The sequence below is a fragment of the Pan troglodytes genome, chromosome 1, assembly GCF_028858775.2.
Source record: "Pan troglodytes isolate AG18354 chromosome 1, NHGRI_mPanTro3-v2.0_pri, whole genome shotgun sequence".
In the NCBI taxonomy this organism is placed as follows: domain Eukaryota; kingdom Metazoa; phylum Chordata; class Mammalia; order Primates; family Hominidae; genus Pan; species Pan troglodytes.
In genome coordinates, this window is record NC_072398.2 from 1158012 (window position 1) to 1174827 (window position 16816).

At 37.9% G+C, this 16816-nt stretch overlaps 2 protein-coding genes across 4 annotated transcripts in view; both read right to left on the reverse strand.

Moving 5' to 3' along the window:
• The window catches only part of OR2L13 (olfactory receptor family 2 subfamily L member 13), a 202084-nt gene extending 186195 nt beyond the window's left edge, over nucleotides 1–15889 (reverse strand). For all 3 annotated transcript variants that reach the window (XM_016942407.4, XM_063809053.1, XM_009441852.5), the window contains exon 1: nucleotides 15586–15889. The gene's annotated coding sequence lies outside the window, so the exon portion shown is untranslated. The remainder of the gene's footprint in view (nucleotides 1–15585) is intronic.
• Nucleotides 3306–4244, reverse strand: LOC100615576 (olfactory receptor 2L8). Its single transcript, XM_016942427.3, has one exon. It carries the CDS (start codon nucleotides 4242–4244, stop codon nucleotides 3306–3308), a length of 939 nt encoding a protein of 312 aa, XP_016797916.3.
• Nucleotides 15890–16816: the final 927 nt, after the last annotated feature.

Below are 16816 nucleotides of genomic sequence, written 5' to 3' on the forward strand. Positions count from 1 at the left end.
TTCTTTTTCTGTTGTTCTTCTTAATGACCTTAAGGGGAAAGGAGTGGCCTCTAAGTGAAGACAGCATGTTAGAGGGGTGACCTCTTTATTTCCAATCCCAGGGTCATTGGCATGAAAAATAGGATTACCATTGCCTCTACAGGAATGTCAGCAGTAAATGTCAGTGATGCCATTTACTGATCAGGTACAAGGCACCCATATTGTTTTTCAGTAAACTAACTTCAGAGAAATGGAATGATTTCCCCAAGGCCATGGTATGTCAGAGAAAATCACAGAGCTAGGTCTCCTGATTCCCTCCATGAATCACTACCTGGAATGGGTATAGGGTCTGAACCAGACACCATTGCTTAATTCAGTCCTCCCTCAGGCTCTTTCCAATAATAATAATTAACAAAAACAGCAGACATTCTTAGACTATTCAAGCTGCTATGAAAAAATATCTTAAACTGGGGTAACCTATAAACAACAGAAACATATTTCTCAGAGGTGTGGAAGCTGGGAAGTCCAAGACAAGGTGCCTGAAGATTCAGTGTCTGGAGAAATCTTGCTTTCTGGTTCATAGATGGTGGCTTCTATGACATCATAGATGGCACCGTCTACTGTGACCTCACATGGTAGAAGGGATGAACAAGCTCCCTTGAGCCTCCTTTAGAAAGGCATTAATCTTATTCAAGAAGGTGCTACCCTCATGACCTAATCATTTCCCAAAAGGCCCCTACTCCTAATACTCTCATTTTAGGGGTTTAGATTTAAACATATAGATTTTCAGAGGATACAAACACTCAGACCATCACACATTCCCACCACTATCCTAGACTGCATGATGTCATTCACTTCCTGTCCACTCTTTCCATCCTTCTCAGGACTGGCCTCACGGGCATATGCACAGGGTTCACACTCAAAGGGCTCCATGCATGGTTTCATGCTCTTCTGTTGTCATTGAAATATCTAATAATTTCATCTCTGAGTATGAATGTGATAGAGGAGCTAGACAGGCTGGCAGTGTTAGCACGCAGTTTGGTTCCAGTGGTAGTGACTACACAAGTGGGCTCAGGCAACAACCACGTGGGGCAATTGGCCTGGTCTTCTCATGCGTGCACGCGTGCACACACACACACACACACAAACACACACACATCTTGTAATACTTCACAGCACCACAGGACCCAAGCAGTGTCTGGGGTATGCCTGAGCTCATATTGATGGTGATGACAGAAGCAGCAGTGCAGGTGGCAGTAGGGTCCAAGTGTCCCTAGCTTGGAAGAGAGGAGGTGCTTGCCCTGGCAGCAGCAAGTGACTGCTGATGGGATGCCTATTTTCCCTCTGTCCCAGAGCCCACGCTTGTTGTATTCATTGAATATCAGAAAAGGAAAAGCCAGGAAGATTAGCAGTAAACATTGTTAGCAAATTATTACAAAATAAAAATATACACTGCTCATTGCAGCAAAACACAAAAAGGACTTACTCTGATTCATAAGACAAGTTCAAAATGTGTGTTTTAACTGCAACAACATTGCAAAACAAATATCCACAGGCTTAGAAATAGAAATGATGTTAAGGAGCATTTCAAGAATTTTAACTATGCAATACTTTACTGTTAACTTTAGTCATAGAAGAGAACAATAGAATTTATTTCTACAAAATACTGATGAAAGGAAATGAAGAAGAATACAAACAAATCGAAAGACATCCAATGCTCGTGGATTGGAAGAATTAATATTATTTAAATGACCAAACCTCAGATTCAATGCAATGTCTGTCAAAATACCAATGACATTCTGCACATAAATAGTAAAAACAATTCTAAGATTTGTATGAACTATGAAAGACCCCAAACAGCCAAATCAATCCTGAAAAAAAGAGCAAAGCTGGAAGCATAACAGTAGCAAACTTCAAACTATACTACAAAGATGTAGTAATCAAAACAGAATAGTACTGGCATAAAAACAGATGCATAGAACAATGACACAGAACAGAGAATTCAGCAATAAATCCATGTATGTCTAGCTAACTGATTTAATTTTTTTATTTTTAATCACTATGGATACATAATAGTAATATGTAATTATAGAGTGTATGTGATGTTTTGATAAACACGTACAATGTGTAATGATCAAATCAGGGTAATTGGGATAACCAGCACCCCAAATATGTATCATTTCTCTCTGTTGGGAACATTCTAATTCCAAACTTTCAGTTATTTTTTAATATATACAATATATTCTACAATGAATTATTGTTTGCTACAGTCACTCTGTTGTGCTACCACATACTGGCTCTTATTCATGCTATCTATATTTTTACAACCATTAACTGTCCCCACTTTATCCCCCCTCCCCTATACCCTTCCAATCCTCTGGTGACCACCAGTCTATTATCTATTTCTATTAGCTCAATTTTTAAAATTTTTAGGTCCTAGGTAGGAGTGAGAACATGCAAAATCTGTCTTTCTGTGCCTGACATGGTTAAATGATATCTGACAACAATGCCAAGAACATTTATTGGGAAACTGACAGTCTCTTCAATATAAGGTGCTTGTAAAACTGGATATCCATATGCAGAAAAACGAAACTAAACTCCCAATTCTTACACTATACCAAAATCAACATAAAATGGGTTAAAGACCTAAGTGTAATCATTCTTGATCACTGATGGCACCTTCCAATACTTGTTGTTGATCTAAAATTTACCTGATGTTAAATCATTTCCCTGGGATTCATTCCACTACAGAAAGCATAAACTTGCCATAGGCCATCCAGAGTGGTATCAGGACTTAAGAACCACTGATGAGCCTTCTGCTAAATCTCAGTAATAATAAGTCCCCCTAAATTGAAAGAAAGAGTAACTGGTACGTTAAGTGTCTAAGATAAGAAACAGAAAACATCTTACGGCTTTCGATTAGATCCACCAAGTCAAGAAATTTTTGTTTTTGTTTTAGACATAACCAAAAAAAAAATTAAATTACTGGAAAATAAATTGACAATAATAAAATTGTTATGCTGAGTGCCAACTTCAGTTAGGCCATTTTCATTTTCATCTCTGCATGACCAAAAAAAAACATTCTTATTGACAACATATTAGCAAAAATATGTACTTTCAAAATTTTTGGAAAAAGGCCATCAAGAAAAAAGGTTTCTTAGAATTATGTATATATTTGTAAAACAATTTTGTCCATACATCAGTGATTTTCTTCTTCCCTTGGTTAGTTTTATTCCTGCACTCTAGGAAGGACATAATATTTTAATTACTATACACTGCTGGATGGATGTGTATCTGAGTCCTGAGACCTTAGGCAGAAAGTGTTTCTACATTTTCACAGAGCAGATTCTCTGACTCACTCGTGTCAGGGCCCCCATCACCTCCTTGTTCCTCAGGCTATAGATGATGGGGTTGAGCATTGGGGTGAGGATGGTGTAGAAGACAGCCAGAACCTTGTCCTCTGTTGGAGATCGCAGGGATCTTGGACGTAGATAAGTGTAGAGAAAAGGTGCATAGTAGAAAGTTACTACAGTGAGGTGGGTGCTGCAGGTCAGGTAGGCTTTCTTCCTCCCTTCTGCAGATTTCATGCGGTAGACAGCAAGGAGAATCTGGCCATAGGAACATGAAATACCAATGAAGGGAAACAAGAGAAAGATGGTGGTGCTCAAAAACACTGTGCCCTCATAGACCCAGGTGTCTGTGCAGGCCAGAGTCACCATTGCTGGGACATCACAGAAGAAATGATTGATGGCCCTGGATCGGCAATAAGGAATATGGAGTACATATACAGTGTGAGCACAAGCATTGATCGAGCCTATGATCCAAGACCCTGTTATCATCAGCACACACACTCTTTTGCTCATGCGGATGGGATAGTGAAGAGGAAAGCAAATAGCAATGTAACGATCATAGGCCATAGATGCCAAAAGTAGTGCTTCTGCACCTCCTAATGCAAAGAAGAAGAAACTCTGAATCCCACACCCAGTGAAGGAGATAGACTTGTTTCCATGCAGAAAATCAGATGCCATCTTAGGAACAATGGTGGAGATGTAATTTAGGTCAATGAGGGAGAGCTGACTAAGTAGGAAATACATGGGTGTGTGGAGGTGGGTGTCCAAGAAGATAAGAAGAATCATGGATAGGTTTCCAATTAGAGCCATCAGGAAAATGAAAACAATGAGAATGAAGCAGAAAAGGTCAATTCTTGATGGTGGAAACAGCCCCAATAAGATGAAATCAGTTGATGTTTGATTGTAATTTTCCATGGAGCATTCCTACAATCCATTCGGAAGGGAGACACAAGAGTAACTTACGTACAGTAATTTGCCCTTATCTGCAGGGGATGCATTCCAAGCCCCCCAGTGGATGTTTGAAACTGCAGTTGATACTGAACCCTAAATACACTATTATTTTTGTCTATACATACTTCTGATAATGTTTAATTAATAAATTAGACAAGTAAGAGATTAACAAGAGTAACTGATAATAGAACAATTATACAATATACTATAATATAAATATGTGAATATGATCTCTATCTTTCTCAAAATCTTTTATTGTACTGTACTCAGACTTCTTTGTTCTGATTTTTACCTATTTTGAAAAAAGAAATCTTATTTTCTTACCCAGAGTTTCACATTTGATGAGATCAACATTTGTTACCAGTTTTTTTTCTGAGAAATATGTAAATTTATAAGAAAGATACCTCTATTACAACTTCAATAGAATATGAATGGTTTACTGCCTGATGCAAACTCAGATATATCCAAAGTCAAATATTATACTGAATACCTATGCATAGAAAGTCAATATAAATGCATACATTACAGATTTATATTTGAATAAATTAGTCTTACCTTTATAGAATGATCTGTTATATTTCCACACTTATTGTTTTTCTTTTTTTTTTAAGTGACAGGGTCTCTCTCTGTTACCCAGGCTGGAGTGCAGTGGCAAGATCATAGCTCACTGCAGCCTTGAACTTCTGGGCTCAAGTGATCCTCCTGCCTCAGCCTCCTGAGTAGCTGCGACTACAGCCACGTGCCACAATGCCTAGTTAACTTTATACTTTTGTAGACATGAAGTGTCACTGTATTGCTCAGGCTGGTTTTGAACCCTCGGCCTCAGTAATCCTCCTGTCTCGGCCTTGCAAAGTGCTGCGATTGCAGGCAACAGCTCCCCACCCAACCCATGTTTATTCTGTCAGATTTACTTCTAAAACTGCAGCAGCTTGTCTCTCATTTTGAGAAACTTGAATGATCTTTGTGCAATAATGCCAAGTCAAACTTCTTTTGTCAGTTATAATTTGGTCCTCCTATTTAGAAACCTAGAATAAATCCTTATTGCTATGTCCCTTTTACGGAAAGTCATATTAATCCACACTCTTGATTTTCAATATTCATCATCATCCATTCTCTTTGGCCTCCTCGCCTAATTTCAGAATACTCTATTTAAAGCAGACCCCTTACCAAATATGTTACAGATTTTGTCTTTTGCTTCTCTAGTGATTAGATAACATTACACATTGCTTTATGGACCCTTCAAAAGAATGCACTTGGAGGAGCATTCAATTGCCTAAATAAAAAAAAGAAACTAAAATTCTGACAGACTTCTAGGTAGAGGTGTGTTAGAAATTCCACTCCAGATGTAAGACATCAGTAAACAGCTTTGCACAGTAAGCCTAAAAGAACCGGAGTTTTTAGGCTTAAATATTAGTCTAGAGCCAAAGATCACCAGAATTTGGAGCAAGTATAACAACATATACAAGGAAGATTCCCAGTGTGCAAACACACACAAATATGCACAATCACACACAGTCATATGCATAAATACACTGACTTTAAAATGATTAAAATATGCAGAAAGAATAGTTTTTTGTGATCAAAATTCCTATCTTCAGAGATGTATGATCTGTTATGAAATCCATAAAATAAATATCATTTGCTATGTGAAAGGATGTGACACGTAACATTAAAGAACTTTTGAAAACTAAAATTGTATTAATTGATAAAAATATTAAGCGGAAGTTTCAAAAGACAAAGTAAGAAAACTCTATTTGAAGGTAAACAAAAGCAACAACAACATGAAAAGACTGCTATTTAGGGAAGATAGAAAAATGAGGGAATTCATACAGGAGGACCAATATGTGCTTAAGGACATTCCTAGAAAGGGATATAGCAAAATAATAGTGAAGTTAGTATTCTTAAAAAAATTTCTCTCAACTGAAATATATTAACTATCATGTTCAAATGCAATAGTTTTTTTTTGTATTGCAGCAATAAATTCTGTAAGATGAAATGATGTTGTCAACCCCTCATTGCAGACATAAAGTGGAATGTAATTCTGCTGTGACAATGGGAGAAGGGTAAGGAACCTGGGGGTGATTATGGAGGAGGGAGCAGGTCGCTATCCATGCTAGCATATATCATGGGTCAAGGAATGCTATTTGGGATATAGAAATCAGGCATTAGCAGATGAACATATTGTCTAAAAATACAAGGGCAAATATGGGGAAAAACTGGAAAGATAAATTGAAGTCCTTGCCTTTGGGGTCAGCAAGAGTTTGTTATGTTTCTAACATTTTACCCTGTGGTCTGCTGAGACTATGTCTATGCATTACTTGAATAAAACATTAAAGTGATGTAAAAATTTTGTCCCAGTTAAGAATTTAACCTGCAGCTTCATCATAATAATGAAGGACTGGCAGCTTTTAGTCTGAGATTTGGAACAAGACACTACAGTCCACTTTCCCTGCTTCTGTTCAACATATTACTGGAAGTTCAGTCAAAGCAATTAAATAAGAAAGAAATAAAAATATCTTAATTCAAAAGAAAAGTAAAATTATTTCTGTTTGCATATGACATAATTATATATGTAGAAAACTTAGGATAAGTAATAAACAAAATCAGGAAAATTATAGGATGTAACATCAACAACAGCCAAAACCTGTTGTACTTCTATACACTAACAATAAACAATCTGAAAATTGCACTCTCATTTTATTAACAATAGTATCAAAAAGAAATGAAACACTTAGAATAAACCAAACCAAGGAGGTGAAAACTTTACACACTGAAAATGACAAAATGCTGATTACAGCGATTAAAGAAGACACAAATAAATGGAAATGCATCCTACATATTTATTTATCGAAGGCTAATACGGTTAAGATGTCAACAATACCCAAAGTCACCCATTGGTGTGCTGTATTCGAGAGACACATCTCATGTGCAAAAATGCACATAGACTCAAAATAAAGGGATAGAGGAAAATTTACCAAGTGAACGGAAAGAAGGAAAAAGCAGGGGTAGCAATCCTAGTTTCTGACGAAATAGACTTCAAACCAACAAAGGTCAAAAAAGACAAAGAAGGGCATTTTGTAATGTTAAAGAATTCAATTCAACAGGAAGAACTAACCATTTTAAATGTATATGCACCCAATCCAGGAGCACCCGGATTCATAAAACAAGTTCCTAGACACATACAAAGAGTCTTAGACTCCCACACAATAATAGCGGGAGACTTTAATACCCCACTGTCACTATTAGATCTTGAGCCAGAGAATTAACAAAGATATTCAGGACTTGAACTCAGCTCTAGACCAAGTGGACCTGATAGATATCTACAGGACTCTCCATCCAAAAACAATATACATTTTTTCACCACCATATGGCACTTACTCCAAAACTGACCACATAATTGGAAGTAAAACACTCCTCAGCAAATACAAAATAAATGAAACCATAACAAACAGTCTGTCAGACCACAGCACAATCAAATTAGAACTCAAGATTAAAATATCCCTCAAAACCACACAACTACATGGAAATTGAACAACGTGCTCCTGAGTGACTCCTGGGTAAATAATGAAATTAAGGCAGAAATCAAGAAGTTCTTTGAAATCAATGAAAACAAAGAGACAACTTATCAGAATCTCTGGGATGCAGCTAAATCAGTGTTAAAGGGGAAACTTATGGCACTAAATGCCCACAGCAAAAAGCTAGAAAGATCTCAAATCGACACCCTAACATCACAACTGAAAGAACTGGAGAACCAAGAGCAAACAAACCCCAGAGCTAGCAAAAGGTAAGAAATAACCAAGATCAGAGGGAAACTGAAGGACATGGAGACACAAAATCCCTTCAAAAAATTAATGAATCCAGGAGCTGGTTTTTGAAAAAAAAAATCAATAAAATAGATAGATCATTAGCAAGACAAATACAGAAGAAAAGAGATAATATTCAAACAAACACAATCAGAAACCATAAGGGAAATACCACCATTGATCCCACAGAAATACAATCATCAGAGAATACTAATATAAATTATTCTATTATAAAGGTACATGCACGTGTATGTCCATTGCAGCACTATGCTCAGTAGCAAAGACGTGGAATCAACCCAAATGCCCATTAATGATAGACTGGATAAAGAAATTGTGGTACGTATACACCATGGAATACTATGCAGCCATACAAAGGAACAAGATCATGTCCTTTGCAGGGACATGGATGGAGCTGGAAGCCATTATCCTCAGCAAACTAATGCAAGAACAGAAAAGCAAACACTGCATGTTCTCACTTGTAAGTGGGTGCTGAACAATGAAAACACATTGACACAGGGAGAAGAACCACACTTACTGGGGCCTGTTGGGGGAGGACAATTTGGGGGAGAGCATTAGGGAAAAGAGATAATGCATGCTGGGCCTAACACCTAGGTGATGAATTGATAAAAGCAGCAAACCACCATGCCACATGGTTACCTATGTAACAAAACTGCACATCCTGCATATGTACCCTGAAACTTAAAAACAAACAATAAAATAATTATTAAAAAAAAATAAAGCATGCAAAGCAAAAAAAGATTCAATGGAATCTCCATCAAAATTCAAATAAATCTTTTTTCTCACAAACAGAAAGCTCATCCTAAAATTTATATGAATCTTAAAGGATCCTCAATAGTCAAAAAATCTTGACTTTTTTAAAAAAAGAACAAAATTTAAAGACTCATCCTTTCTGATTTTAAAACTTACTCAAAGCTATAGTAATCAAAACAATGTGGCACTGGCACAAAGCCAGACATATAGCCCAACAGAGGAAAACAGAGTCAAGAAATAGACTCTCATATACATGGCAACAACCTTTTTTCAAAAAGGGAACTAAGTCCACTCGTGGAGAAGGGACAGTCTTTTCAATAAATGGTGTTTGGAAAAGTGGATATTTACATTCAAGATATTGAAGTTGGATGTTTACTTTATAGTATATAGAAAAATTAAGTCAAAATGAATCAAAAATCAAAATGTAAGAGAAAAAATTATAAAAGAATAGTTGGGGGAAATGTCAAATAATAAAGGCACTGTGGAAAATGATACAGATGCTTCTCACTTACAGTGGAGTTTCACCCTGATAAACCCATCATAAGTTGAAAATACTGTAAGTAAAAAGTTAATATCCTGATAAACTCATCATAACATCAAAAGGTGCAAGTCAAACCATCATATGTCCAGGTGCTCCTCAATTTACACTGGGGTTATGTTTCGATAAATTCATCATAAAGTCAAAAAACATCAAATTATTGTAAATCTGGAACCATATGTGTAGGAATTCCTCAAAATTTAAACATAGAATTAGTATATGATCTAACAATTTCAGTTCTGAATGTGTATCCAGTAAATAAAAGCAGACACCTAAACAGATATTTTTGGATTATTTTTTATTCAGGGAGTACATTTGTGGTTTGTTACATGGTTATATTGTGTGATGCTGAGGTTTGGGCTTCTGTTGAACCCTTCACCGAAATAATGAATATAGCACAAATAGGTAGCTTTTCAACCCTTGCCTCCTCCCTCACTCTCCTCTCTTGGAGTCCCCAGTGTCTACTATTCCCATCTTTATGTCCATGTGTACCCAATGTTTAGCTCCCACTTATTTGTTACTCTGTTTTTGCATCAAACAAATATTTCTATGCCCATGTTTATAGCAACATTATTCACAATAGCCCAAAGGCAGAAAGAAAGAAAGTGCTCATCTACAGAAGAATCAATAAAAATGTATGTATATATAGTTTTAAAAAGAGAAGACATTTTGACGCATGCTACAACATGGATGAACCTTGAATATATTATGCTAAGTGAAATAAGTCCGTCACAAAAAGACAAATATTGTATGAATTCGCCTACACGAAGTACCCAGAGTAGTGAAATTCATAGAGAGAGGAAGTGGAAGAGTGGACCCCAGGGAATGGGAAAAGGGAGAGAAGGAGAGTAATTGTTTAACAAGAACAAAGTGTTAGTTGGAGACAATGAAACTGTTTTGGATATGCACGATAGGGATGATTGCACAATATAAATGTACTTAATGACACAGAACTCTACACTTAAAATGGTTAAAATGGTGTTTCTCTTATGTATATTTACCCTAATAAAAATCATTTAAATGCACTGAAACTATTCTAATTTAATTTCCAAATACATTTTTAAAAAATTTTGGCAGGTTTCTGCTTCTCTGCAGAGCAATTTATTTTCAGTTACTTTATGACTTTGGGCAATTTTTTATAGAAAATTTAGAACACCAAATTATTTTCATAAATGTCATTAGGAATCAATAAGAGACTGGGATTAAGACTAATCCAATAGTATATAATTTATATTACTAGTTTAATTATTGGCAAGTAGAACATGTAGTACACTGAGTCAGTTTCTCAGACAAGCTCAGTAGCCCCACTGGTTCGGTGGACCCACTGGAATTCAGGATCTAGAAAACATTTTATGTAGAAAACTTGAGGTTTCCTAATATTAAAGATGATATCTAAAGAATCAATTAAGGGAAATGAGGACCTTGTGACAGGGGCTACATGACTTTTAAGCACTAAGCAGCCACACAAAATAGGCTATTGGGCAAGCTGGTTCATGCTTACTGTATGCTTCTACTAAAAGTTTATGCTTTTGGTTAAAAACCCAGAATTTAGTTTTATTCATTTTGTGAGGATGGTTTCCAGATGATTTGCACCCATGAGTTTGAGACCAGTCTGGGCAACTTATTCCAATTATTTTTAGGCCCAATATGTAAGTGAGATCATGTAGTTTTTTTGTGTATGTGTGTATCTGAAAGCCAGTCTGGATTGAAGGACAGAAAGAAAGGAAACCAAGACTGGTACTGGGAGGCTACAGTCATAGTAACACAATAATTCCCAGTATTTACCAGCCTGTGAGACCAAATGGGAATTAATCATGATTGGGATTCTCACTAGGAAGGCTCCATGCCACAAAATCTGAAACATACCGAAACTTTAAGATGCCGAAGAGAATAAGAGACATTCCTGCATCCCTGCCACACACTGTATTCATTAATGAAATGAAGAGACAGCCTTTGTACACAGCTCTGAGTCACACTCCACCACTAGGTTCTATAGGTACCAATGCTTGTCCATTTGTTTCACAAATTCTTTCATGACAAGGTCTCTCTCTTTCATGACAAGGTCTCTCTCTCTCTCTTTTTCTCTATCTCTCTCCATTTGGCATCTGTCCAAATAGCACCACAGGAATTTGTTGGTTTAATTGAGGAATCAAGACCAAAACTCATCTATTTTTTTCATCTTCCATGTCTATTTCTCCAAGTATCATGCATATAACAAACTTCTTACATATTCCATATCTCCTTTACAATGACCACGTAAATAAATAAATGAGGGGCATGGTAATGCTAGTTCATCAGAAAGTCTAGTATCCATTCACCATTCTTTATATATCTAAACTCTCTTTTGACATGCCTCAGAGAGCAAACCTTTCAATATCTATGATATAACCCAAATACTTACTCCTCTACCTGACTTATAAGTCTCCAAAATTAACAGCAACAAAATAAAATTGACGAGCAGGACCTAACTAAATGAAAGAACTTCTGTGCAGCAAAAGAAACTACCAACAGAGGAAACAGCCAACCTACAGAATAGGAAATAATATTTGCAAACTAAGCATCTGACAAAGATCTAATGCCCAGAATATATAGGGAAGTTAAATAAATCAACAAGCAAAAAACAACCCCATTAAAAAATGCACAAAGTACATGAACAGACACATCTCTGAAGAAGACATACAAGTGGCCAACAAGCATACGAAAAAATACTCAGCATCACTAATCATCACAGAAATGCAAATCAAAACCACAATGAGACACCATTTCATACAAGTCACAATGGCTATTACAAAAAATTTTTAAAAAGCACAGATGTTGATGAAGCTGCAGAGAAAAGGGAATTCTTATATGCTGTTGGCGGTAATGTAAACTAGTCCAGCAGCTATGGAAAGCAGTCTGGAGATTTCTCAAAAAATTTAAAAAGGATACCATTTGATGCAGCAATTCCATTGCTTAGCGCGCGCGCGCACACACACACACACACACACACATGCACGTATGCACACACACACACACACAAAATCATTCTACCAAAAAGGCACATGCATTCATATGTTCATTGCTGCACTATTCACAATAGCAAAGACATACATTCAACCTAGGTGCTCATCAACAGTGAGTTGGATAAGGAATACCTATAGGTTTTCTGTTAAATTCAACCCAAAACTTTGATAACAATTATTGTTACTGTCTTAAAGTTTCCAATTATGGAAGGCAAAGTAACACTTTCACCCATTAAAGCTTGCTATGATACCTTTATATTTTGTTAAATACTTTATGATATTTATTAAATATACAAAATCTAGTTAACTTGATAAAATTAACTTAAAACATGTACCTCATTAAAGTTTTTCTAGTTTTTCCTATTAATAAAACCATTTAAAAGTATTCCTAATAGAAACATTTATTTTTCTCTTTGCAATAACTTTTAGGATAAATTGCTAGAAGGGTTTGTAAAATATAAGCCTGTATGTATACATGAAATAAGACATAATTTTCAGGATATTCTTAAACATTGTATTCATGCTTCCAACAAAGAATGAGAAACTTGATTTGACTACAATGAATGTATGTAAGTACGTGTATGTATATATGTGTATGTGCATGTATTTTTCACTTGAGAAAACTAAAGTGTCAAAATAAACCATTCAATGAATAATGGTAATTTCAAGTGGAGTTGTAGATTTTTGAAAAGAAACTGATTGTGAGACTTGAAATACAATTTTAGGAAGTTTCATAAAAACACAGATATTATATTAGTACATGTTTTCAATATAATGGTTTGATTGTATTTCAAATGTAATTCTTATATATTCTTACAATTTTAGTGGGAGGGTGGTGGAAGCCTTAGGTTATCTTTGTCTTTCTAGAGTGTGTTGGGTGATTGAAATCGGTACCCACAAAAGGAACAATACATTTTTAGACATGCATTGAAAAAACAAACATATGTAAAAACTTTATTATTATTGGGGTTTTGAAAATATCCACATCTTTCTACACTCAGAAAGACAGAAGGTTCGGTTTTCTTTCCAAAGAAACTAACAACACTCTATAGACACTGAATGTGGAAATAGAGGGAATACACAAGTGAAAGGAATTTTCCTACTCTTTTTTTTATGTAGAACGTTGCTCTAGAGCATATTTTTCATTGCCACCAGAACATTGTCAGTGCCAATGCTGCAGACAATAGGATTGAGTGTAAGTGCAAGGAAAGCATAGAATATTTCTAGAAACTTAACCTGGCCTGAAATGTGGATGATTTAAGTCTCATATATATATGTGAAAATGAATGAGTCCCAGTATGTTACAATTGCAATCATGAGGATGGACCAAGTGGAAAATGACCTTTTCCATGCCTGTGATAATTTCATCTAGAGGACACCTCACAGAATTTGGACAGAAGAAGCAGAAATCATAGAGAAAGGAATGAGCAAAAATATGATGCTGCTTACATTAACTCCTCATTCACCCTGTAATGTTTCTACATAAGAGAATCTGATGTAGATATAAGAATATATATTTCTTTCCTAAAATAAGTTTCAATTTGTTTACTTACTAAGCCAGGTAGCAGTTTATTAAGCAGAATCGATTTACTTAGGCACTATAGAGACTAGTGGCTAATAGCCTCAAACTCTCTAAGTGAATACAAAATTTTACGTTATTTTGTCTAATTAATGTCTTGCATCCTTTACTTATAGCATAAGAACTCCTCAATAGAAAAAGCTGCATTTCTTCTCAAATGAATTGCCACAAAAGTTTAAAGGACATATCCAGCTACCAGCGACCTACAGCGTTATGTTCAAAAGACTATGTGTATCTCCACCACGATACCCAGGTATCTGAACACGCACCACTACAAATGCATGTCTTTAGATTGTGATACGCTTTTCTGTTTCTATATCCCCAATAGGAAAAAAATGTTTTTTTAGCCCTATCACAGATTATTTTTCTATTTTAATCTGGAAATTCGTAAATCTATGAATTCTGACTTCTAAACTTCTATATCATCCTCAGATCTGTTCAGCAGAATGACTTTCTCTTGCTTACAATAATATCTTGCTATTCGGATTTTTACTCTCTGATTTCATGCTGCTCTTGGGTCCACATTAGGTATTATTATGAGTTGTAAAAGCAGGCTTTAAAAAAATACAGCACCTGATGCATCTAATATTAACATTAGCACTTCCAGTCAATTTTGAACTTCTCTTAGCAATACATTTTTATATATCATTATATTAGTAATTTTACTCATTCTCTACTGAAATAAAACTCCTTAGCACAACAGGGATAGGAGACTGTTACAGGACTGGAATCAAGTTAAAAAACTCAATTGTCGGGGAAAAAATGTTATTAATATATAATAATTGCTTATTTTATGTCTAAATTATGAACATTAAATAGTTGTATTATTAGAAGATAATTTCATAGTTTATTTAAGGTCCTTAATATATATTGCCACAATGTTCTTTTTAAAATGTTTGTACCATATTTCATGTATGCCTACAATATGTTATGATGTCCAATTCACCAAAATATGGTTAACATTTATTACTATTGTTTTTCATTTTCCAATTGTGAAAGGCTAAATAATCATTTTTCATTAAAGTTTCATATATATCTTCATATTTTGTTAAATATTTATTTCTATAGTATAAAACATTTAGTTAACATGCTATAATAAAATTAACCTGAACATTTATTTCATTAAAATGTGTTTTTCTAGTTTTTGCTATGAATAACATTATTTAGGGGAGAGGCGCTCAGGGGAGTGGGTCCGAGCGGCAGCTGAGCCTGGGAGAGGAGGCCCCTGAGCCAGCCCCATCCCTGAGCTGCTGATGGGAGAGGAGGAGTCCCCTGAACCAGCCCCGTAGCTGAGGGGTTGATGGTAGAGGAGGCCCCAGAGCCAGCCCCATCCCTGAGCTGCTGATGGGAGAGGAGGAGTCCCCTGAACCAGCCCCGTAGCTGAGGGGTTGATGGTAGAGGAGGCCCCAGAGCCAGCCCCATCCCTGAGCTGCTGATGGGAGAGGAGGAGTCCCCTGAACCAGCCCCGTAGCTGGGGGGTTGATGGGAGAGGAGGCCCCAGAGCCAGCCCCATCCCTGAGCTGCTAATGGGAGGGGAGGAGGCCTGACAGTCGGGAGCAAGAAGGGAGACTGCGGTAACCACCCCGTCCCCAGGGGGCCTCTCGCCCCATACCTCGGTCTGGAAGGCGTGCCCAGCTGCCCTTCCGCAGGAGACACCAGTGTGTAGAGCAGAGCCCTTCCTTTCGAGAGGGTCTTCACGCTCTCATCGTGGTCGGCGGTCGCGGGAGAGGGGCCCTCCCGGACCCGCAAGCACTCCCACCACTGCCAAAGACGCCGCAGCTGGTCTCGCAGCAGCGCGTCCTCCGGCAGCCCCAGCGAGTGAGCCCGGGGCGCGGGTGCGGAAGATGATAAACGGGCTCCCCCTGGTGGCCGCAGCGGGTCCTGAAGGAGCGCGTCCTCCAGGAGCCCCGCGAGTTAGCCCAGGGCGCAGGTGCGGAAGATGATAAACAGGCGCCACCTGGTGGCCGGTTCGGTGATTGGCCCCAAGAGCAATAAAGACAGTGGGAACCTGGGCCAAGGCGCCTGTGGCAAGGGGGTGAGTGCTTGGACCCTGCCAGAAGGACGTCTCGGGTTGCCGGAGGGTCATCTGCAATGTAGGCAAGCACCGGGAGGCAGCACCGCCAAAAATCAACGCTCTCGAAAAAAATAAACGAGAAGGACTAAGAGAACCAGCTCCTGTGCGTCTTGGGGTGTGACTGGTTCACCCTCCACGGTCCATGCATATCACCTTTGAGCTCCTGGGCAGGAAAACCCTTGAGTTCCCGAAGGATAATAACATCCAGCCATTCCCCTCCCACATGTCTGGCACATGGCCCACCAGCTCTGCCACACTCTTAGATTTCTGCACGAGAACCGGCTGACCCACGCACACCTGAAAACCGAGAACATCCTGCATGTGGATTCTGAGTTAAAAACTGTCTACAGCAAGCACAGGAGCGATGAGAAGTCAGTGAGGAGCACCAGCGTCCGAGTGGCTGACTTCCCCAATGCCACCTCTGACCGTGAGCATCACACCGCCATGGTGACCACGGTCACTGTCGCCTGCCTGAACTGATCCTTGATCTGGGCTGGACACGCCCCTGCCATGTCCAGGGCATGGGCTACCTTCTCTTTAAGTACTACCAGGTTTCACACTCTTCCAGACCTGTGAAAACCAAGAGCGCCTGGTGATGTTGAAGACCCTACGGCCCATCCCATTATGCGTGATCTCCTGTACCAAGAAGCAGAAATATTTCTACAAATGGGGCCTAGTTTGGGATGAGAACAGCTCTGACAGCCCATATGTGAAGAACTGCAAACGTCTGAAGAGTGACATGCTCCAAGACTCTCTGGAGCACGTGCAG

What these genes read in the sequence shown, in the direction of transcription:
- LOC100615576 (XM_016942427.3), bottom strand. Translation starts at nt 4,244, where the DNA reads ATGGAAAATTACAATCAAACATCAACTGATTTCATCTTATTGGGGCTG.